Raw genomic sequence first — 23749 nt, forward strand, 5'->3', positions numbered from 1 at the left:
AAGGAGAGAGAGAGAGAGAAAGAAAGAATGAGAAGGAAGGAAGGAAAAAATAAAATAAAATAACCATGGGCAGACTACAGCTTAGGAAAAGTTGGCTGGAGAAAGAAGCACATACAGAGGATGAACTGGGATTTGTTGCTGTAAAGCGTGAAAGTGCCACTCACAGCAATGCTGTTAAGATCGCTAGCAACAGTTCTGTCTCTCTCTCTCAAGTGTGACATTGGAAAATAACTTCTGCAAGAAGGATTGGGACATAGTCCTAAACATATTTTAGCCAACTTGTAAAATCAGAGGAACTTTGTAATACTGCTTTTCTCCCAGAACTCCAAAATACCAAGGAATTTTGCAGAAAAACTAGGTATACCTTGGTGGATGTTGAAACCAACATAGTGGAATGTTGGCAGAGTAAAATCCTACAATTTTCAGCTGTGACAGAGAACCTAGAGACCAGTCTACAACTCTCACTGTACAGATGGGAAAACTGAGACTAGTCTAAGTCCACACAGTTAGTTGCAAAATTTAGAGTAAAACCCAGGTCTCTAGGCTGGTATGTATGTATGTATATATGTATGTATTTTATTTACTTTTGAGACAGAGTCTCGATCTGTCACCCAAGGTGGAGTGCAGGGGTGCGATCTTGGTTTGCTGCAGCCTCCGCCTCCTGGATTCAAGCGATTCTTGTGCCTCAGCCTCCTGAGTAACAGGGATTACAGGCGTGTGCCACCATGTTCAGCTAGTTTTTGTATTTTTACTACTGACCGGGTTTCACCATGTTGGCCAGGCTTGTCTGGAACTCCTGACCTCAAGTGATCTGCCCGCCTGGGTCTTCCAAAGTGCTGGGATTACAGGCGTGAGCCACCACGCCCGGCCAGGCTGGTACTAATTTAAAAGGCAGGGCCCCTGGTTAACGGCCACGAAAGCAGATTTTTTCAACCCAACTTTATTTCGATGAGATATTTCCTCTGCAGCCCGGCTTCAGTGTCCAGTGTTTTACTAGGTTAGGTCCTGATTCGTAGCAATAAAAACATACTTAAAATCGCATTTTCAGTTCACTGGATGACTACAATCATGCCGCCGCCCGCCGAGGGGCGCCAAATAAAATTCCTCTTGCAGTGAAGACACACCCTTTCCGGTCTGGTACAGAAGCCGGTTAGCAACCAGGAAATTGGCGGAACCTAGAGGGTGAACGCTTGCACCTGGAGGGTTTGGTTTGTGAAAAGAACACTTCCGGACGGCGAGTTTTTAACCCCGCATGTCATTAGGTCGGCGCCCAACTCTCATATTCCGATTGGCCATGCTGACGTTGGAAGGCGGGCTTGCGTATGGGGTCACGCTCTCCTATTGGCTGCTGGTGCGGTGGCGGTTCGGAGTGAGGGTAGCACGTTGAGCTGAAGGCTGTGCGGAGCGGCGCGGCACAGAGCCTGGTGTTGAGCTCAGTATGTCGTGGGAATCCGGGGCCGGGCCAGGTCTGGGTTCCCAGGGGATGGATCTCGTGTGGAGTGCGTGGTACGGAAAGTGCTTCAAAGGGAAAGGGTCGTTGCCACTCTTGGCCCACGGCATCGTGGTCGCCTGGCTCAGCAGGGCCGAGTGGGACCAGGTGACCGTTTATCTGTTCTGTGACGACCATAAGTTGCAGCGGTACGCGCTTAACCGCATCACGGTGTGGAGGAGCAGGTAAGGTGGCGGATTCGGCCCTTTTGCCTGCGTGCTGGTGGCGCTGTACCTCTTCCTTTGTCGAGTTTCTATAAGGCCCTGTTCTCCAGTCTTCCCCTAAGTCGCCTAAAGTTGCCCCTCTCCCAAATGCCTGGGGGAACGCCGCGGCCATCCTTGCGCTAATCCCGTTTGTGGATGGAAAGTAAGGGGTTGTGCCTCAACAATTCTCTTGTTGTATCTGTGAGGTTTACCCATTACCTCCAAAAAGTGACCTTCTCCCAACTTGGAGAGGATGCCGGAGGGACTAGTGAGGCCTGAGCCAGGGCTTAAGGAGTAGGTTAATACCCTTGGGTGGATTTCCGATTTCAATGGGGAGGAGGTCTTGCCTGCAAAACCATGTTTGAGTGGGGCGCCTCAGTCCTGTTGGTAAGATTGAGTTGGGAGCCGACTAACAAGGGATAAGGGGCTCCTCTAGCTCAATGAGTTGATTTGGGGGGGGGGGGGGTGAAAGAAAGGGATGTGTCCACACAACTGTTGATTGACAGTCTACCAGTTAGGTGTTCTGTATACGGCCTAGTCAGCCCCTCATGCCCTGTATATTGTTGGATCCCACAGACATTACCCTGTCTCCCTGACCTTCTTGTTTTGTGTCTGTTCATGCTCTCTTGAACCAGAATATGATGGGTGTAGCCTGCAACAACCTAGGTTCTGAGGTGGAGGGTAGACCAGTGTAAGGGCTCTTTATGATGGTGCTGGACTGTGACCCTTTAGGTCAGGCAACGAACTCCCTCTGGCAGTGGCTTCTACTGCTGACCTGATACGCTGTAAGCTCTTGGATGTAACTGGTGGCTTGGGCACTGATGAACTTAGACTGCTCTATGGCATGGCATTGGTCAGGTAAGACCTGCATGGGGTAGGGGTGGAGGTTGGCTTTGGGGACTGGAGGCAGGGGAGGCATGTGATAAGCAAAACTTGGCTTCAGGTGTTACCTGAAGCAAAACCCTGCGTGTACCTCAGTGTGGATCAGCCTGTGATTATTGCCTGACTTAACAGCTTTTGGTACCCTCGTCAACACATTCCTCTTTTTCTTCCTTTTTCCTGAAAGCCTTCTCTTCCATTTTTCTTTCTCTCTTGGAATGTGGAGGAAGGGATTCAGACCAGGTGATCTCTGTGGGTCTCTTGATGGTCTGATATTTTTTCTTACCTTTGAATTCCTCACCCAGAGGAACTTGTCTGAATGGCTCGATGTCCTTGCCTGTGATTTGATGTGGACTTTCCAACCCTGTCCCTGTCTATTCCTAGCACCACCCTTTTCCCCTTCTCTCCTCATGAACACTGAAAGATTGCTGAGTTATGGAAGTGGAGACATGGGCTGGGAATTCCTGACTTACAAAGTGACTCATAATGGTTCTAGCTGTATACACATTGGAAAACAGGTTGCTACTGAGTTTTCATATCTGTCAAAGTCTTTGTTTATCTATTGTTCCCCTTGTCTGCCTTGAGATCCTCCCTTTCTCTTCTTATTTTCTCCATTGGTTAGCTGTGCTCCCCATTATCTGATATAGTCCTTTGCAGCATTTATAGCATATTATGTTCTAGCCTAATACATTACATTATGTCATGATTATTTATCCTAGACCGAACTGTTCAAGGCTAGCGCAGTGTCTTATTCATCTGTTTGGCTTCATTATAGGGCAGACTCTCATTAAATGTCGTAATGGATGGAACTGTCCCTGCTCTGGCTGACACCAACTGTAAGAATAGGACAGGACAGTCAGTGGAAAAGTTGTGGAAATGCAGGGTTTCAGTAACTCAGCAAAGCATTTGGAATAAAATGGTTCCTTGGGCTGTGCCACTTATTTTTCCCTCAACTCCAGGTTTGTGAATCTTATCTCGGAGAGGAAGACAAAGTTTGCCAAGGTCCCCCTCAAGTGTCTGGCTCAAGAGGTGCGTATGATTCAGTGAACTTGCTCAATTCTCTCTCCAAGATGGTTCACCAAATGGGGCATGGGGTAATGTGGGCACACAGTCAGACTAGCTCATCCCATCACTACCAGCCAAGCCCTGCAAGAATCCCAGAGCCTCAGCTTCCAGCCTGAAGGAGGCACAGTTGCTCCCTTGCTCATGACTGGTATCTCAGAGGGCTTGGCCTGCCCAACTTGCTGGGAGGAGCCCAAATGTAGCACTGGGTGGGGACAGGAAAGAGGTGACAGTCAGAAGGAGGAGACAGCTCAGCCACTGTGAGTCACTTTGTAAATCAGGAATTCCCATCCCATGTCTCTACTTCTGTAACTCAGACATTCTTGCCCTGAGTGAGTATGTGAAGTGTGTAGAGGCCCAGAGGGCAGGCATGTTCTCAGTCATTAGCACTTCCCAGAGTAGGTGTAAGAGGGAGACAGGGGTAAAGGATACTCAGGGAGAAGGACACGGTAGAGGGAGGCTGGAGAACGTGATTGTTAATGCTCATTCACAGGTATTTCTTTGTTGTAAAAGGGTGGTTGGTGGTTAGGGGAGGTGTGTGCCTTTTCTGTTTCTGATTTTCTTTTCTTTTTTTGAGACGGAGTTTTGCTCTGTTGCCCAAGCTCGAGTGCAGTGGCGTGATCTTGGCTCACCACAATCTCCGCCTCCCAGGTTCAAGCGATTCTCGTGCCTCAGCCACTCGAGTAGCTGGGATTACATTTATTTTTGGTAGAGACGGGGTTTCACAATTTTGGCCAGGCTGGTCTCCAACTCCTGGCTTCAAGTGATCCTCCCGCCCTGGGCTCCCAAAGTGCTAGGATTATAGGCATGAGCCACTGTGCCCGGCCCACTTTTCTAATTTTCAATACCTCCTCCATAGAGCAGTAAAAAAAGAATAAGGAGAGCTGGTTTTTGATCTTGGCTCTGTCACTATGATTGGAATCTTCTTTCAGGACCTCAGTTTCTCTAGTTGTAAAATAGGGTAGAGGGTGGTCAGGATAATTAATCTCTGGCTCCCTTCCAGCTTTAATATTTTCCAATTTCTATACTCACACCCTCCCCTGTAATCAGGTAAACATTCCGGATTGGATTGTTGACCTTCGCCATGAGTTGACCCACAAGAAAATGCCCCATATAAATGACTGCCGCAGAGGTAAGTCCTCAGAAGGTATACCTATTACAGTTAAACCCAGGGGCCTGGGCTTGGTGGCACTAAGGGTAGAGGGATAGGCAGGAGGGTCTTCACCTGGAGCCAAGGCTGGGACTAGGGTGAAAGAAGTGAGGCCTCGCCTTGGGCACAACATTTAAAGCGGGGAGAAGTCAAAAGTTCCATAATCAAAATAAATAACATATTAATGTGGAAAAATTCATGATAAACATAATATCAAAACTTTAAATAAAGCAGGATTAGTATTACTGATTTCTCCTTTTGTTTCAGTTTCCAACATGGCTTGGCATATTTTGATACCTTGACTACAGGGGTTTTTTTGCCTGCCCTTAAATTGTTTTTGTTTGTTTGTTTGTTTTGAGACAAGTCTCACCCTGTTGCCCAGGCTGGAGTGCAGTGGCACGACCTTGGCTCACTGCAACCTCCACCTCTCGAGTTCAAGTGATTCTCCTGCCTCAGCCTCTTGAGTAGCTGGGTCTATAGGCACACGCTACTACGCGTGATTAACTTTTTTTTTTTTTTGAGACAGAATCTCGCTCTGTCACCCAGGCTGGAGTGCAGTGGCGCAATCTCAGTTCACTGCAACCTCCACCTCCTGGGTTCAACCTCCACCTCCTGGGTTCAAGTGATTCTCCTGCCTCTGCCTCCTGAGTAGCTGGGATTACGGGCACCCGCCAGCATGCCTGGCTAATTTTTTTTTTTTGTATTTTTAGTAGAGATGGGGTTTCACCATATTGGTCAGTCTAGTCTTGAACCCCTGACCTCATGATCTGCCCGCCTTGGACTCCCAGAGTGCTAGGATTACAGGCATGAGCCACTGCACCCGGCTGTATTTTAGTAGAGTTGGGGCTTCATCATGTTGGACAGGCTGGTCTCAAACTCCTGACCTCAAATGATCTGCTTACCTTGGCCTCCCAAAGTGCTGGGATTATAGGCGTGAACCACGGTGCCCAGCCACTCCCCCATTAAATGTTGTTCCTGACGTAGTCCCTTATTAGTCTCACATACCTCTCCGTAGTTGAGGTGGGGAGGTTGCCAGACATGAGCCATCAGCAGTGTCATGAACCCAGGAGTTCCTTGGACATCCACCCCATCCCGATTAAGAGTCCCGGATTTAGCCTCACCTTTTGTGATGGGAAAACTGAGATCTAGGAAACGGGAGACTTGGCCAACGCCATGTAACTAGCTAATGGGGCTGATTCCTACTTCTCCCACTTACTAGCCACTTGCTGTTTTTGGCATCCCGTCTCTAAGTCCAATAATAGTTTTTTTCTAGTAAAGGTGCTTGTGAGCAGGATAAAGCAAAGAACGGGGATAACCCAGAGTGAAAGAGGCTGCTTCTGGATATTTGAGATTTGAACCTTGGAGCCAAGCCTTTTCCTGGGGCCTTCCTATAATGCCCACAAGATGAGGCTGGAGGCCTGCTAGCTGCCTGCCTGATCCTGTGGCACTGCCTTCCTTCCCTCCTCTAGGCTGCTACTTTGTCCTAGATTGGCTCCAGAAGACCTATTGGTGCCGCCAACTGGAGAACAGCCTGAGAGAGACCTGGGAGTTGGAGGAGTTCAGGGAAGGGATAGAGGAAGAGGATCAAGAGGAAGATAAGAACATTGTTGTTGATGACATCACAGAACAGAAACCAGAGCCTCAGGATAATGGGAAAAGTGCGGAGTCAGATGTAAAGGCCGATGGAGACAGCAAAGGCAGCGAAGAGGTGGATTCTCATTGCAAAAAGGCCCTGAGTCATAAAGAGCTATATGGTAGGTGTTTTGGAGGGCAGAAAGGGGCCCATGAGCCCGGAAGGCTCAGGCTTAAGAGTTAATGCTGTTTATTTCCCTGGCTCAGCATTTCCTCTGGGGCTGTGGTGAGTCTTAGCTTAAAAAATTACTGTCACAAACCATCTTCCTGGCTAGTTTCCATAGTATAATGGCTGTCACATTCACTTCACAAACCATCTTGAGCCCTGTGAAGTAGTTGGGGAAAGAATTCTAGTTCCCCAATTACAACTCAAGAAATGAGGTGAGAGAGGCTCAGAATCCCATCAGGAACAGGGGTCTGGGCTGGCAGTCCTATCTGTTTCCCCATTCTGTTTTCAGAAAGAGCCCGAGAACTGCTGGTATCATATGAAGAGGAGCAGTTTACGGTAAGAAAGTGCCCTGGACTTGATGTGCTCTCATCTGCCCCAGCCATTTCTTCCCTCTTGCCAGCTACCTGAGACAAGTCTTGAGAAGGAATGTGAAAGAAAAGTGACAAAGCGTGAGGGAACTACTCGGAAAGAGAGAGGGGGGAACTAGGAAGGACACAAGAGGAGCAGAGTCCAAGTGACTGATCCTCCACACCAATGGAAGGGAACAGATGATGAAGTTTGCGGATAATCTGCCCCACTGGGTGGTAGGGAACAACTGGGAGTGGGTAGTTGCGCAGCCTTGCAATTCCGCAGCTGACCAGTAGATGGGCCCAAGAGCTTCCCTAAATCAGGTGAGCTGGAGGGGTGCTGTTTTTAGGGAGGTCACTCAGAAACCATTTAGTTCAGTCCTCCCGTTTCACAGATTAAGAAGTTGAAGCCATGGATGAGTGAAGGGACAGGCCCAAAGTCACATATACAATTAATGATAGAACCAGGATTAGTACCTGGATCTCCCAGTTACCTTTCTTCTGTAACTCATTGCCTCCCCTTATCCCTGGCCCTTTGGCCTAAGAGTCTGTATCTCCAGCCAAATTCCCCCATTGAACATCTCAGTATTTGCCCACAGGAAATTCAGTTGGAGGAGGGAGGGAGAGAGAAAGAGGAGAAAGTCTCGCATTTGAGAGTCAGGCTATTTTTAGTTGCAAGGCCAATAGGGGAGTTATGGGCCCACCCTTGCATGCCCTGCCCTGTCCCCTGCAGGGCAGTGCTGAGAGGTCCTATGGGAAGGGATCCTGGAGGGGTGGAGGTGGGTTGCTTGGCTGAACCAGCCTTCTGATGGGACCCTCTTTACTGGCAGGTGCTGGAGAAATTTAGGTATTTACCTAAGGCCATTAAGGCGTGGAATAACCCGTCCCCACGTGTAGAATGTGTCCTGGCAGAGCTCAAGGGCGTTACATGCGAGAACAGGTGTGTAACTAGGTAACTGGGAGCTGCGTATTCTCTAGGATAGAGGGTAGCAGCCTCATTGAAATTGGTTTCCCTATCCTAGCTTGCCAATCTCTGCTGCACAGAATCCCAGGGATAATCCTGATCCCCTCCACAGTGACCCTACATTTGGCAGAACTGTTTGCCCTCGACCCTGCCAGCTTCCAGGTGGGGGTTGCCTATACTAGAATGGCCAGAGGCAGGAATGCCCACTGTCATCCATCTCCTGGCCAGCTGCTTTCCTGTCGGGTGGCATGTGGAGCTCTTGACAACTAGGAAAATCCCTTGATAATTACCACCTCACTGCCTAGCCCTTGTCTAAGTTTGAGGTAAAGATAATATGGTAGGTGTTGCTAGTCTTGTCTTTTTTTTTTTTTTTTTTTTTTGAGACAGTATCTTTCTCTGTTACCCAGGCTGGAGTGCAGTGGTGCAGTCTTGGCTCACTGCAGCCTCCACCTCTTGGGTTCAAGTGATTCTCATGCCTCAGCCACCAGAGTAGCTGGGACTACAGATGTGAGCCACCACGCCTGGCTAGTTTTTGTATTTTCAGTGAAGACAGGGTTTCACCATGTTGGCCAGGCTGGTCTCGAACTCCTGGCCTCAAATGACCTGCCTGTCTGGACCTCTGAAAGTGCTGGGATTACAGGCATGAGCCACTGAGCCTGACCTTTTCTCTTTTTTTATGATAGGGTCATGCTCTGTCACCCAGGCTGGAGTGCATTGGTGCGAACATAGTTAACCACAGCCTCAACCTCGCAGGCTCAAGAGATCCTCCCACCTCAGCCTCCTAAGTAGCTGGGACCAACAGGCATGCACTACCATGTCTGGCTAATTTTTTAATTTTTTGTAAAGGTGGGGTCTCACCATGTTGCCCAGACTGGTTTCAAGTTTGGGGATTCAAGAGATTTTCCTGCCTTGGCCTCCCAAAGTGCTGGGATCACAGGTGTAAGCCGCTGCAGCCGGCCTGGTCTTGTCTTGTCTTTTTTTTTTTTTTTTTTTTTTTTTTTTGAGACGGAGTTTCGCTGTTGCCCATGCTGCAGTGCAGTGGCACGATCTCGGCTCACTGCATCCTCCACCTCCCGAGTTCAAGGGATTCTCCTGCCTCAGCCTCCCAAGAAGCTGGGACTACAGGCAAGCACCACCACGCCCAGCTAATTTTTGTATTTTTAGTAGAGATGGGGTTTTGCCATGTTGGCCAGACTGGTCTGGAACTCCTGACCTCAGGTGATCCGCCTGCCTTGGCCTCCTAAAGTGCTGGGATTATAGATGTGAGCCATCATGCCCAGCCTGGTGTTTTCTTTTGAACTGCCATTGGAGGGTATTAGCATCCCTTGGATAGTCATGATTAGGGGAATAGAGGCAGGACCTTCTCAGGGTCTGGCTCCTAGAGACTAAGTTCCTTGTCTCTCAAGTATGGCTGTGAGCCTTTTTTTTCCAAAACAAAGTGCTCAGCTCAGTCCAGAGCAGGCACATAGTATGTCTGCCCATTCTTCTTTCCTCCCTAGCTCTTGGGGGCTTTCTACCTAAATTCAGCTGGAAGGGCTTTGGGGGACTTTCCTCTAAGAACCTGTGGAGGCAGTGCTAAACCTCAGCTAGAGAGAAGTTGGAGAGTGTAGGTAGGTGGTGTAGGTGGCAGATTAACCCTGGGTGAAAACTACAGTGTAGGCTGGGATTGCCCCTGGAGTCTTCTATTCATGTCCAGGATACTAGTTCCAAAAGTATTTTATCAGTGTTTGCCCAGCCTAGGTTTCTTGGCTCTACCTTTCAGCAAAAGAGTTGGCGGTGGCTTCATTAGCAGCTGGGAAAACTATGCCCCTAACACAGTAGTGTCTGCCTGGTAATGCTGGAGGGAGGGATCTAAGTATGTCAATTTTCCAGGCATTAGGACACCTTGGGAGCTCTTTTTTCCACGTCTAGGCTTGGTCAGCTAGGAGAATGTCTGTATCTGTTTAGTGTTGCTATAAAGGAATACCTGAGGCTGGGTAATTTATGAAGAAAAGAGGTTTGTTTATATCATGCTTCTGTATCCTGTACGAGAAGCATGGTGCTAGCATTTGCTTCTGGTGAGAGCCTCAGGCTGCTTCTTCCACTCATGGCAGAAGGCAAAGGGGAGCCCACTTTGCAGAGATCAGATGGCAAGGTGGAGGGGGAGATGTCAGGCTCTTTTTTAACAACCAGCTCTTGCGGAAACTAATAGAACAAGAACTTGATACTGTGGGAACAGCACCAAGTCATTCATGAGGGATCCGACCCAGTGACCCACACTCCTTCTACAGGCACCAAGGTCAACATTGGGGATCAAATTTCAACATAAGATTTGGAAGGGACAAACATCCAAACTGTAGCAGAGAGCCTCTTGGGAAGCCACTAACTCTGGAGGAATCAGCTTGCTGTTGCTGGTGTAGGTTTGAGCTGTTAACCCATTTATGCTGGCGGTTCCAATAATGGAACACTAGGCATAAATGGGTTAATAGATAGAGATGGGTGATTTACCTCTATAGCCTATTCCTGCAACCCCTCTAACTTTGTTCTGGGTTTTTAGAACCCCTAGTAATAAGGCCTGTGGACCATATTTGGTCTAGCAGTTGGGTCCCCAAGGTTTCTACTTCTAGGATCTAAAAGAAGGTAGCCAGGGAGAAGAGAAGGGGTAGGGTACTGGGGAGTGGTTAAGAGAAACAGACTGCAAGAACTGAGTCTAAAAGCCCTTGACCCCATGATCCCAGGCATTTAATTCCTTCCTCTGTGGATGTGGAACTTTTTCCTGTCTGTGTGTTGAAGTGTATTCAGACACTACTGCCCTCATTATGGGCCATAGATCAGCATTAGTGCTTGGTAAGCACTTGTTCAAAACCCACTGATCCCAGCCTCTAAGCAGCCCCTGCCTGAGGAGGCTGAAGCCTAAGATCCAATTGTCAACTCCCTTCCTCCCCACTCCTACCCACCCACCACCCCTCTCCCTATACTGCTTCAGCCACTTGAGCCAAAGGCATTAACTGCTTTGGAGGTAGGTGGAGGAGTAGGAGAGGGTCTTCTGCCAGCATCACTTTGCTAAATTAGTGTCCTCTTGTTCCAGGGAGGCTGTGCTGGATGCTTTTCTGGATGATGGCTTCCTTGTCCCCACATTTGAACAGTTGGCAGCTTTGCAGATAGAGTATGAAGGTAGGGTTCTGGGGGCTCACTGCACCCTTAGGGTTCTGATTCTTGGGTGGGAACACCTGGGATGGGCTGGGGGGCCCTGGGTTGGGGTGTGAAGGCTGTTTCCTGCCATTCCGCGGTCTCTGAAATTCCCTCAGCCTTTCTGGCTGAGCAGAACAGGTAGCCCCACTGACAGTTGTGGGGCTGTCCTTAAGTGGTCTGGAATGGGGTGGGGTGGGGTGGGAGGGGGGGGGGTCGGGGAGTCTTAATGACATTATTGTGCCATGTTCATTGTGATTTAGCTGCTAGCTAGAGAGCTAGAACAGCAGAATTGGAGGGGCCTTGTGAGGTCATCTAGTCCAACATCCTCATGTTACAGATGGTCAGACTGAGGTCCAGAGAGGGGAAGGTACTGACCCAAAGTCACACAGTGAGTTATTGACAAAGCTGAAGCTAGAACCAGATCTCTGTTTTGTTTATACTTTATTTTGAGTCAGTTGTTGGTTGCCAGATACTAACTGGTTTCTCTCTCCCCACTGTTCTGCTCTCCTCTTTCCTTTGTTCTGCGGTGGCAACTCTGTTGTTGGTGGGGGGCTTGGCTCATGCGCGCGCACACATTCTCTTGCTCTCACTCTCACTTCCTTTCTCTTGCTGTCTCTTGCTCTCTCTTTCGTGCTCTCCTGCTCTCTCCCTCCTATTGCCCCCTCAAATGGGTGTCCCTTACAAACCAGAAAACGTGGACTTGAATGACGTCCTGGTGCCAAAGCCGTTCTCTCAGTTCTGGCAGCCCCTGCTCAGGGGCCTGCACTCCCAGAACTTCACGCAGGCCCTATTGGAGAGGATGCTCTCTGAACTGCCAGCCTTGGGGATCAGCGGGATCCGGCCTACCTACATCCTCAGATGGACCGTTGAACTGATCGTGGCCAACACCAAGACTGGTGAGGGAGACTAGCCCTAGCCCTAGGGCCTAAGGCAGCCCAGGCAGGAGCCTCTGCCGCTGTCCTCAGCTCTCTGCTAAGAAGCACCAGGCAAACACCTCCCGTGTTAAAGGTTTAGGTTTGCCCAAGAGGGCCCCGCGGAAGCAGTGGACAAATCTCCCTTTTCCTTTTCTTCTCAGAGCCAACTAAACTGGGCTGGGGCAAAGTGCCCTGAATTCTTTGAGCAGTTGGGAGGTATAGGTGGGGAGTCTGGGGGGATGGGGAGGGACAGAGCCAAACTTTCTGAGGTGAAATGTTGGGTGGGGGGCTCACTGCTTCCTTCTCCTTAGATCCTCTCTTCTCTCTCAGGACGGAATGCTCGCCGATTTTCTGCAGGCCAGTGGGAAGCAAGAAGGGGCTGGAGGCTGTTCAACTGCTCCGCCTCCCTTGACTGGCCCCGGATGGTTGAGTCCTGCTTGGGCTCACCTTGCTGGGCCAGCCCCCAACTCCTTCGGATGTAAGTCTCTTGAATTCCATCCGGTAAGAGGGTGAGGCGCTTCAAGCCTCGGGGCTACACTGCCCTAGAATGACTGAGTTAGAAGGGCCCTTTGGGGACAATCTAGCCCAGTCTCACTCCCACTGACAGATGGGACAACTGAGTCCAGAGAGGGGAGGGGTAGGGTTTTCTTACCTAAGATCATACAGCTTAAGACTTGACTGAACTGAGTCCAGTGTGGGAATGGATAAGACAATCCCCCTAGAGTGCTTAGCACAGTGGCCTGCACAGAGTAAGTGCACAATAAATGGTAGCTGCTGTTTATTATTGAACCCAGGTCTTCTGACTCCAAGCCCAGTGCTGTTTCCTCTATTATCTTTCCAAAGTATACCTCTGATAGTTGCTTAGCAACCTTCAGTTGCTCCCTATTGCCTTCCTGTTAAGTCTAGGCTTCTTAGCCTGACATTCAAAGATCTTTCTGATTCTGGCCCAACTTACCATGGTAGCCATACCTCCTGTGAGTCTCCTTTACCCCATCCACCCTGGGTTCTATGGTCAAACTGAATATTGCACTGGTAAATACCTGTGGTTGTCTCCCTTTCCTTTTCTCTGTCATTTCCTGACCCTGAGCCACTTCCCTCATAATCATGGAAGCCTTTAGCACCTGATTTCCTTCTTGCTTTCTTGAGCAATATCTGTTTCATTTGGATGACTCATCTGACACTCTGCAGCTCCTCAACTCCAGTGACTTTCATTCTCCACTACACTCAGCAACCCATTTCCATCATTCGGAGCTGTTCCACCTCTGAAAGCTGACATCCCAGCATCCCACTCGGTGACCACCACTTCTCGTCCTTCTAGTTCTCACCCTTGCATCCCATGACATATGCTCTTTGCCTGCATCCAGATCTCCATCCCTCCATTTCCTGCATCCCTTGACCTTGCTTCCCCTCTATCCTGTCTGTGGTTGCTCAGTTCGGCCACTCATCATCAGCACCTTCAGCTTTGCCCATCCTTTGGCCATATCTGACTTGCAAACCCCTGAGCTATAATTGATCCTCCCCATTCTGCTTCCCCTGCTCCTCAGCCCGGGTAGCTGAGCTCTGCTGGAGAAAACCACATAGCCCTGCGGATTGCTGCCACTGCAGAGGTATGATTTTTAATCTTGGGCGAGGCCTCAGTTCTGCTTGTCTGAACTTTTACTTGTTTTCTGACCACTTTCTCTCCCATTTCCTCACTATTCTAAACCCTTACCGCTCACCTCAAGCCCCTCCCCCTCTCCCATTTCACCCTAGCTTCCTCGAGCACATGGAGGCATCCGGCAGGGCCCCCTCGACCTGAGGTCCAGCCCTCGTGAACTGATCTGCGGCTGCACTCAACCTTCTCGCCAGTCTCAGGATGAGGTGGCCTTGCCCCACCTCAAAGCCTGCTCCTCCACCTGTGCTCTGGAGCCACCTCTGCCAGCATCGCTGGGGCCTCACCCCAGCCTCTACCTTGCTCTGCTGGCTCTTGCTCTTCAACCTAGGAACGTGCCTGAGCTTTTCTCATCTTAAACAAAACAACAGTAACAGCAACACAAGCAAAATCTCCTTTGACCCTGCATCCCTCTGTTGGGTTATCATCAGCTTATCATTCCCACCCTTCCCATCAAAACATCTCAAAAGAGTAGTCTACACTCAACACTTTCCATTTCCTCACTACCCTCTTACTCCTCAACCTGCTGCAATTTGACATTCACCCCCAGAGTTGCTTTGACCTCCTAGTTACCAAATCAGTGGGCCCTTGTCAGTCTCTGTGTCTGCTGCATTGATGCTGTTTACCACCCCCTCCTTGAAAAATGCCTGTGCTTATTACTAGTTCCTATAAAGTGCTGAGACCCAAATCTGTCTAGCTCTGGCCCTTCCCCCAAGATTCAGCCTCCTGTACTCGACTGCATGTGAGACATCTCCCCTTGGATGGCCCACAGGCACCTTACTGTGACCAAAAGAGAATTGGTCGTCTTAGTCCCCATCTCAACTCTAAAGTGGTCTTCCTCCTCTGTTCCCTATCTCACTTGGTGGCGGCACCATCTACCCTGTCCTGTTGACTCTCGAATACTTCCCAAATCTGAGGTTTTGTGTTGCCGTGTCTACTTCCCCTAGTGTCTCCTTCCCTCTATCAGACTAAGCTTTTCAAGGGCAAGGACTCTACATCAGCTGTCTGTGCCCCAGCACACCACACAAGTCTAGGCACCAAACAGGCCTCAGTAAATGTTGTTGAATTGAACCATGCTCTGCTCTCTCATTCCTAGCAGTGCTGTCCTTGGTGGGAGCTGACCCAGTGCCTGGGGAATGAATGAAGTGGGAGTCTGGATGCCAAGACCCTCTTAGTCCCTGATCCCCCTATTGAGTCCAAAAGTCTCTTTAACCCTGATGACATTTGGGACACAGAGGTATTTGTAAGATTTTAAAAGTGGCTTTGTAGACAAAGTCAGTCAAGGCAAGACTTCCAGAAATTGGGACTGAACAGCCACATTGCCAGATGTGTGCTCCAGACTAGAAGTGATGTGGATGGGTGGGAAATTGGGAGGAGAACCAAAAGGGCCTGGATGAGTCAGAGTTTCGAGAGGAGGCATTTGAACAATTCAAGCAGGAGAAAGAATAAAGCAAGTTTCAAAGTCCAGAAGGAACATGGCATGTGTATGTAATGGGAGGGAGGGAATGACAAGAGCAGCATGGAGAGGTTTGGATAGGTGACCTTCAAGGTACTTTCCAATCCTAAGTGCCTGCAGAGTGGAAGCTGCTGGTCTTGGAGAAGTCTGGACCACAGAGATCTTCTCCCAACCCAAGCATACCAGAGGGATGCGAGACATGCCAGCAGTAACAGCGGCTCACTTGGGTACGATTTCTTGTGCACAGATCCTGCCTTTCCCAGATAAGCAGTGAATCTAGTCCTAATCACCCCATTACACAGAGTGGGGAACAGAGGGTGTTTGCCCAGGTATTATGCTGCAAGTCAGAGCTGGGGCCAGAATCCAGATAGCCTGTCGTTAGTCCCATGCTCTTCTGTAATACTCCACTAGATTGTATTATTGCAGAAAGCATCTGTTAAACACAGAACTTGGCTTTTGTTTACCCCAGAGAAAAAATAAAAGATACTATTGGAAATTAAGTGTCAGGCATGGTGCTGTGTTTTTTTGTAGAGGTTAATTTCATTTACTTTGACACAGCAGTCTTGGGAGGTGGAAGTATTATGTATTATAATCTATTTGACAGATAAGACATTGAGGCTCTAAGGAGTGATGGGACTTACCTAATAGCCACACATTTGTTGATGGTGGGACAGGGATCTTGGCCCAGGTGGTGTGAGCCCAAAGTCCACCTTCATTCCATCAGCCTGAATTCTGTGACCTTCTCAGTCCTGAGCTATGACCAGACATACTCGAGGAAGGGGGTGTATTTTAAGATTCGCATCACCCCTGCACCTTAGTGGTCAGACTGATGGCTCAAGATAGCAGGTGGGTAATCATAAGCAGGCTGATGAGGCGTTTTGCCAGTATCAAGTGTCGGGGAATATTTGTTATTAATCACACTAATGGACACCATGAGAGGACAAAGTTTCTCTCTGGCTTTTCATCTGATAGGGCTGGAAGCTTTTCAAGCACTTTCCCCAGCCAGCCAATATCAATTTAATTTGAACTACTATCCCCTTGGAATATGAAATTGGCTCCATAGACAGGATCTCCCAGTCAAGTCATCAGCCCCCCAGCCCTGCCCCCACTGACCAGTCACCCTGCATATGTGACCAGTCTGCATGTGCCCAGAGAGAAAACAGCCTGCTGAGCTCATGGCCCGTCTGTGAACCATCCGCATCCATTTGTGACCGGGTGCCCGTTAGGTACCAGGTTCTATGAGAGGCTCTGTGAGGGGTACTCACCCTCTTCTCACCTCGAGCTCCCCTTCCCAGCAGCTCTGTATCTGTTGGTGGTTTTGCTGTTGGCGCCGTCTTTTGTGTGCACAGTGTCATCATCTTTAACTCTGCCTGACCCCTGCCATCAGTCACCAAGCCCTGCTCTCTGTCTGTCTGTGTATCCTTCACAGCTTCACTCCATCCCATCTCCACTGCCAGTGCCCCAGGTCAGCCCTCCCCGACTCTGGCCTCAACTGTCGGAACAGGCTCCTCCCTGGTCTCCCTGCCTCCAGGCTGCCTGTCCAGGCCAGCTTCCACATGGTCACCATGGTGATCTTCAGAAACATGGCCTTCATGTGTACTCAGAATTGGCAAGTGACCCCTCACACACACACCAATGCACACACATAACTTCCCAGCCCTCTCTTCCTCCCACGGCTCCTCAGCACAGGCCGTGCCCTCTAGCTGGGCTACTCACTGCACGCAGCAGCACCATGTGCTTGCTCTTGTCTCTGGGCTTCCCGGGCCCTACCTCCTGCACGAAAGCCCTCCCTTGGTCTTTCCTGCCCTCCTCGTGCTCTCTGTCTCCCTCAGCCCCGCAGTGCCTGCAGTAGGTTTGCAGTGCTCATCTGGCCTCCCTCCCACATCCTGCTTTGTCTTGTCAGCCGCTGCTTTTTTTTTCTTTTCCTCCATTCCAGGCTGGGCTGTAGCTGCTCCCATAAAGGGATCACAGTTTGTGTTCCACGCAGAAGGAGCCCAGAACACTTCCAGGCATATCCTTGGAGCTCAAGACAGGTTGCTCAGCTAGGCCAGAGAAGAGAGGGATCTGCTCATTTCCAGCCCTGCAGGCCTGTTGGCTGTTTTGTGTATTTATGTAGCTTTTAAGTGCAGACTAATAGCTATCATTTATTGCATGCCCACTATGTGCCAGGCACTGTGCCAGGCATTCTATGTGAGCTTTCTTATTTACTCCTCCCAACAATCCTATACATTAGGTATCATTATTGTCCTCATTTTACCTGAGAATGGAAGTGAGGCACAGAGATGAACCACAGAGCTTGTTCGGGGTCCATGGTCCTGTTGTTTCTATGTTCTGTCTGCTCTACTACACTGCCTTTCAGAGGCAGGTCTGGAAGTTCAGAGACCAAGTTCAAACCCTGGAGTGTTGGGGTATGAAGTGGCTTGGGATTTTGAATCTTTCCTACCCCATCCCTCCCTTTGCTCAGCATCTTCAAAGCCATGGGGCAGGGCCTGCCAGACGAGGAGCAGGAGAAGCTGCTGCGCATCTGTTCCATTTATACCCAGAGTGGAGAAAACAGCCTGGTGCAGGAGGGCTCTGAGGCCTCCCCCATTGGGAAGTCTCCATATACACTAGACAGCCTGTATTGGAGCATCAAACCAGCCAGCTCCAGCTTCGGGTCTGAAGCAAAGGCCCAGCAGCAGGAGGAGCAGGGCAATGTTAATGATGTCAAGGAAGAGGAGAAGGAGGAGAACGAGGTCTTGCCAGACCAGGTAGAGGAGGAGGAAGAAAATGACCAAGTGGAGGAAGAGGAGGATGAAGATGATGATGAAGACGATGATGATGAAGATGATGAAGAGGAAGACAGAATGGAGGTGGGGCCTTTCTCTACAGGGCAAGAGTCCCCCACTGCCGAGAATGCTAGGCTTCTGGCCCAGAAAAGAGGAGCTTTGCAGGGCTCTGCATGGCAGGTTAGCTCAGGTAAGAACTACTTTGTCCCCACATGAACTTCTTTTCTCTTTGGCTGGCTCTTGAGGCTTCCTTCTACCCTAGGAAGAGATGGAAAGTAGCAGGAGGTAGCCAATGTGAGGCAAGCCTGGAGGCAGCCTGGTGCATAGATGACAGGTGGCTTCTCCCGCCTCTTAGGATGGAGCCTATGAGTGCCAGGGACCACTGTCAGGCTGCTGGCTACCTCATATAAAGAGCACATTCTGAGAGGATGACATGGGTGTGAGCCCTGGGCAGTAACATAGAGGCAGAAGATAGCAAAAAGTAGGGAGTGTGTATGTATATGGTTCTGCACGTGTTTTTCACTTGCAGTGAGACAGTGCTTTCTGTGTATGTGTGTGTGTGCCTCGAGGCTGGCTGGTCATGAGACAAGATTTTGCTGTGTGTATTAGAAAGAAGGAACCTAGGGCATTAAGTCAGAGAAACAGGAAGTGAAATCACAAGAGAGAATAAGGAATGCTGTGATTTTTAGGTGAGCACACAAATTAGTGAGACTGAAGCCAGGAAGAGGCTGCAGGGAGGGTTAGTGATAGGGATCTGCTCTTCCTTTTGAGTACCCTTGCTTAGGTTAATGAACAGGAACCTCGGAGGCTGGAAGACCCGGAAGGAATGACAGAACAGCGTGGAGTCTGTGTGCTGAAGCCTGGGGAGGGAGGGAGAACAGCTGGGCCTGTGTGGTGTGGGGTGGGCAGTGGCAGAAAGGGAGAGGGGAGGCAGTGAATGAGTTTATAGAGAAAGATACTATGGCCTTTGTTTGCCCTTGTATGGACAGGGTGGAAGGGCTGGAACATAAAACATAAAATCTGTCTCTCTGTGTGTGTATATGGGCGTGTGCCTGTACCTGCTGGCCAAACCATGGCCCAGTGACAAATAACTTAGGGCAAGGAGGGCTGTGTTGGGGGATCTTTGTAAATATTGAAAGGGAGGGGCATTGGCATAAGCAGAATTGTGTGTGTGTGTGTGTGTGTGTGTGTGTGTGTGTGTAGGAAAAAGGGAAAAGTAGGGGCAGTTAAAGAAGTCATGGCCAAGCAGGCTGTCGTACAGCTTTGTGAAGAGGAGGCAGGGTTGCTGAAATCCATGAGGGCTAATAGGTGTCTGTGAGAGAAAAGTGACAGCATTGAGGTTGGCATCTATGGAGGGGTAGTGGGAACAGGCAATGAGATATAGCCATCCAGAGGTGGCCTGTATGTTCACACCATCACTCGGGACATGTACAAGGGTATCAGGATAAAGAGCAGGGGCAGTGATGTAGACAGCATTGGGGATATTAGTGATGATAGATGATTGGGTCAGTGACAGAGCCTATGTGGGTAGTGGTCCCTGTGCACGAAGGTGTCTCTGTATCATGGAGTAATGCAGGACATTAAGACAGGCACAACTTCCAGTAAGAGAGCCAGGGGAGGGGGATGGACAAGTAGAGGAACAGTCCTTCCTGAGGAGCTCTGGGTTACATAAAAAGTTGGTCCAGGGTTGACACATTATAGAATGCCAGGGGCATTATGACAGGGAGAATTCTTTGAGTACCAGAGAGATGCAGAAGGCCAGAAATGGAAACTACGTGGAATGCACTAGCGAAGGCTTCATTTGAAAACACAATGCATTTGTGGAAGGATGGGGAGGGACATTTAATATAATACTGTGTGGTAGGTGTCTCAGTGATAGGACAGAGTGGGATGGGGGATGCCCGGCATCCCCATTCTAAAGTGGAGCATCTGTATGTGGGGGGATGTGAGTTGTGAATGTGGAAAGTCTAGAACGTTAACTCTTTCCCTCTCTCCTTTGCCATTGCTCCTTCTGTGTGTACACATGTGTGGGGAGGTAGGGACAGGAAGATTCCTGGTTGTATGCCAATGAATGAGGTTTGTGGGAGGCAGGGAGTGAACAGGACAGTCACTGAGTGAAGGGCTTATGTATGTGTGCTTCTGTATACATACTTGGGGGGCTGTGAGGGGTGGGATATGTAGTGAGACAGCCCTTCCCCAGAAAAGGGGTGTACCTTGTGCATCTTGGGGCAAGAACTGCAGGGGGCAGGGGAACATATTATCTCAGGGAGTCCACCCTGAGATGGGCATGGGGGTGTGTGTGTATCTCTGCATTAAGAAAATATGTGGTATTCAAACAGGCAGGGGAGTATGTGTGTAGATTTGTAGGAAATCTAGGTCATTCAGATACTCTGAGGTACTGGTGGATTTGGGGTTTGCGGGGGAGGTGCTTTGGGAATTCTGGGACATCCAGACCCTCCATGATGTGTCCCTATGTATGTGTCTGCAGACAGGGAAATAGGGGTGAGGATGAGAAGTTGAAGCAGTGATACAGCCAGGTCTGAAGTTGTTGTTTGTGTCTGTGTGGGAACATGCCTGGGGAAGTAGGAAAAGAGCAAAGAGGGACAAAAATGTCTGTAGTTGTATACTTGTATATGTAAACAAATGGAGGGGAAGAAGGACCATAAAGAATGTGTGGTGAAGCACTCTGGTGGAGAGGGGCTCATGAGAAGTGATACCGAGAGCAGTGAAGCTGGAGATCCTGAGAGAGCCCACCCGTGCTAAGTGGGGTGGGTGGATGGACAAGGTGAGCAGGCCTGTACACCAGTCGGAGAACCAGCTCATCAGCCCAGTCTTGCCACTTCCCTTTGCTCCACAGAAGACGTGCGATGGGACACATTTCCCCTAGGCCGAATGCCAGGTCAGACCGAGGACCCAGCAGAGCTCATGCTGGAGAATTATGACACCATGTATCTTTTGGACCAGCCTGTGCTAGAGCAGCGGCTGGAACCCTCAACATGCAAGACTGAGTGAGTGCCCATGGCAACAGGATTTCTCACCCCCTTTCTCTGCCACCTGTGGGAGGGAGAGAAGACAAGGTGAGGTGGGTGGGGGAGGTAGCTGTCCCCAGTCAGGGCCTAAATGAGTGAAGTGTAAGCCCCAGTCCCTGGCTGGGCCCTTGCCAGCTCTCCCTGTCCCTAGTGTGGGGAGCCAGTGAAGTAGCCACACAAGCTGGGCTTAGCATCCCTCTCAGATTGCATTCAGTTTGTGCTTATGGATGGACGTGTGTGTGTGTGTGTCTGTGCACACATTTTGGGAGGAGTAGGGTCCATAGCTTTCAGCAGATTCTCTTAACTGGTCCACCACTCCTAAAAGGTCAAGAATAGATGCTCTCATCCAGCTTTTTCATGTTCCTGAGGAGAAAACTAAGGCCCAGAAAGGGGAAGGGATTTGTCCAAATGTGCACAGAGTAGTCAGTAGGCCTCCCCACACTGTCCAGGCACCTTGGTAGCAAGGCCTGCACAGGGCTTCATGCTGTCCCTCGAAACTCGCCTCTGAATCACAGGCGTGGGAGCCCTTGGGTCACCAGGGAGCCAGGAACCAAGCAGCCCTTGCTGAGGGGCTATGCTGGTAACACAAAGGAGCCCATCCAAAGGACCTATACATTCCAGAATGCTGGGCCATTCTGACCAGGGGAATCCTGTGAGTACTAGAGAGGAACCCCTGCAGGGCCCTGAAACTGAGTCTTTCCCTTTGCTGCCTGCCCACTCCCTGGGAGATGAACCCCTCTTCATCTGGACATTCTGGGAGAGGGCTATAGAATCCAGGGGCCCCAGAAGCAGACCAGACCCAAGGCAATGCCATGGACTCTGTCCAAGGCCATGGGCCAGGGCCAGCAGGCCTCTTGGAGAGGAGAGGCGGCAGCTGGGGAAGCCAGGAGATCTGTAGTTGGGAGTGGGATTCACATGTCTGAGACAGAGGTGCCCTTACCCGTCCTTCCCACCCAGCCTGGACCTGGGTAAGGATGGCTTATTGAGTACCATGGATATCAAGGGTGAAGTGTGGGCAGCTGGAGCTGTTCAGTCAAGAAGGAAGCTGATTCAGCCCAGCTCCCACACCAACCGTAGTCAGGAGGTTTCCTCTGCTGTGGAGGGGCATGCCCATCCCTGCTCCTTGTCTCAGCTCCACCCCTGACTTGGCTATGTGGCCTTGGGCAAGTCCATTCCCATCTCTGGGCCTCAGTTAACTTGTCTGTAAGATTGTGGGTGATGGGAGGTGGTGGGACTAGATCATCTATAAGGGTTTTTTCAGCTGCAGTAGTGTAACCATGGATCTGCCTGAGGGTAGGATGATGGCTTTGCTCTCAGCTGTCACCCTCACCCAGCTGGAAGGACCTTGACCTTCGGGAAGCAGGGGAAGCAAGAGTGTTATGAGCAGGGCCAGGGAGAAGGAGGGCAGAGCCACCCTCCCTAAAGCAATCTTGCAATTGTGGGCCTTGTCTTACAGCCCAAGCCTGGCCGTGGACCCCTTAACCAGCTATTGGGTGTGGGAGGGATCCAGCCTGGAGTGCCCTGGCCCCCAAGCTCTAAGGCCTTGAAAGGTGGCCCTGTTAAGGCAGCTACTTTCAATGTCTTGGGAGTCAGGTGGTGTGGGGCCCCCTCCCCTGCCTCAACCCAAACAGCTCTACTTTAATCTGGTTTATCTACTAGGACTCTGCATAAAGCTTCATTTGAAAAGCTCCTTGCCTCCTTCCCTCCTTTCCTCAACTGAGGAGAGGGCCAAGCCACCCCTGGGGCCCACATGAAGTCGTTTCTAGGATTTGCTCCAGCCTCTTTGTAAAGCCAGACAGGAGAGTGGGCCCATCCCACAGATACACACATGTCAAGCACACTTGGCCCCTCCAGAGCCTAAAGCTGCCTCCTTCCCTGACTGACCTCCCACTCTTTCCTCAGCACCTTGGGCCTGAGCTGTGGTGTCGGCAGTGGCAACTGCAGCAACAGCAGCAGCAGCAACTTCGAGGGCCTTCTCTGGAGCCAGGGGCAGCTGCATGGGCTCAAAACTGGCCTGCAGCTCTTCTGATGGCCATCCCTGGTGCAAGTGTTCATCTAGCCCTGCCAGGGCAACAGCCTACCCCCTAGTACAACTGATGCTCCCTGAGACAACCTGGGAGACAGCCTGGATCAGCCACATCAACTCAGTTGTCCACCACAGGGGAATTTTGAATGTCTTTTGGTTTTGTTTTGTTTTGAAAAATAATAAACAGGCAACTGTAGTTTTGGTGTTTGTGAGATGAAGAGGGTGGGTGTGGGGCAGACCAGTGTAGTTTTCCCTTTACTGTGGAGGCTCCAGACAAGGCTTGACCAGGAACCAGGTCCTGAGGCCCTGTGGGCCTCTGGCTCTGATTGCTCCCATAACCAGGCTCCACCCATATCTTATTCCGGACTCCTCGAACCATTTCTGTTCTCAGCTGTAGTATGAGGCTAGCTCACTTGGAAGCATCAGGCCCCAGAGGCACTGCTGGCTACAGAGCCTAGCAAGTGGCCAGGTGGTTTGTTTAGAGTCTCCCTGACAGTGGGAAGAGTCAGGCCGCCTTGCTGCTACCCAACAGGCTTCCTGCTATTCTCCACACCTGCTCACACTATACACCAAACAGCAGTTGAAAGCCAGAGAGATTTTCTTTGTCACTTCTGCACTCTTTTGGCCTAGAAAAGATGAGAGTGGGCTTCCTTGTGGTGTGCATTAGAGCAAGAGAAATATCTTAGGGACTGATCTACTGTTCTCTGTGGTCACCAAATCCCCTCAGAAACTCACCTCACCTTAGAGTGCCTACCCCATGTCAGCCCTGAGCTAGCAAGAGATAGGGATGAATAAACCATGTTTTCATTTCTTAGAGCCTTCAGCCTGGTGAGGAAGGA

At 50.2% G+C, this 23749-nt stretch overlaps 1 protein-coding gene across 3 annotated transcripts; it reads left to right on the forward strand.

Annotated features, from left to right (window-relative positions):
- The first annotated feature begins 1342 nt into the window (after positions 1–1342).
- Positions 1343–23106, forward strand: LAS1L (LAS1 like, ribosome biogenesis factor). Of its 3 annotated transcripts, XM_025372035.1 has the most exons (14): positions 1343–1674; positions 2425–2550; positions 3531–3600; positions 4684–4765; positions 6253–6537; positions 6874–6920; positions 7762–7871; positions 10963–11048; positions 11404–11454; positions 11756–11962; positions 12311–12458; positions 17552–18045; positions 20713–20863; positions 22787–23106. In XM_025372035.1, the coding sequence occupies exons 1-14, from the start codon at positions 1439–1441 to the stop codon at positions 22911–22913; spliced, it is 2220 nt and encodes a 739-aa protein (XP_025227820.1). In that variant the 5' UTR covers positions 1343–1438; the 3' UTR covers positions 22914–23106. The 3 variants fall into 3 exon arrangements, with proteins under 3 accessions (XP_025227820.1, XP_025227821.1, XP_025227822.1); XM_025372036.1 differs by lacking the exon at positions 11404–11454 and having other exon boundaries at positions 1348–1674; XM_025372037.1 differs by lacking the exons at positions 2425–2550; positions 11404–11454 and having other exon boundaries at positions 1348–1674.
- Positions 23107–23749: the final 643 nt, after the last annotated feature.

The sequence above is a fragment of the Theropithecus gelada genome, chromosome X (genome assembly GCF_003255815.1).
Source record: "Theropithecus gelada isolate Dixy chromosome X, Tgel_1.0, whole genome shotgun sequence".
In the NCBI taxonomy this organism is placed as follows: domain Eukaryota; kingdom Metazoa; phylum Chordata; class Mammalia; order Primates; family Cercopithecidae; genus Theropithecus; species Theropithecus gelada.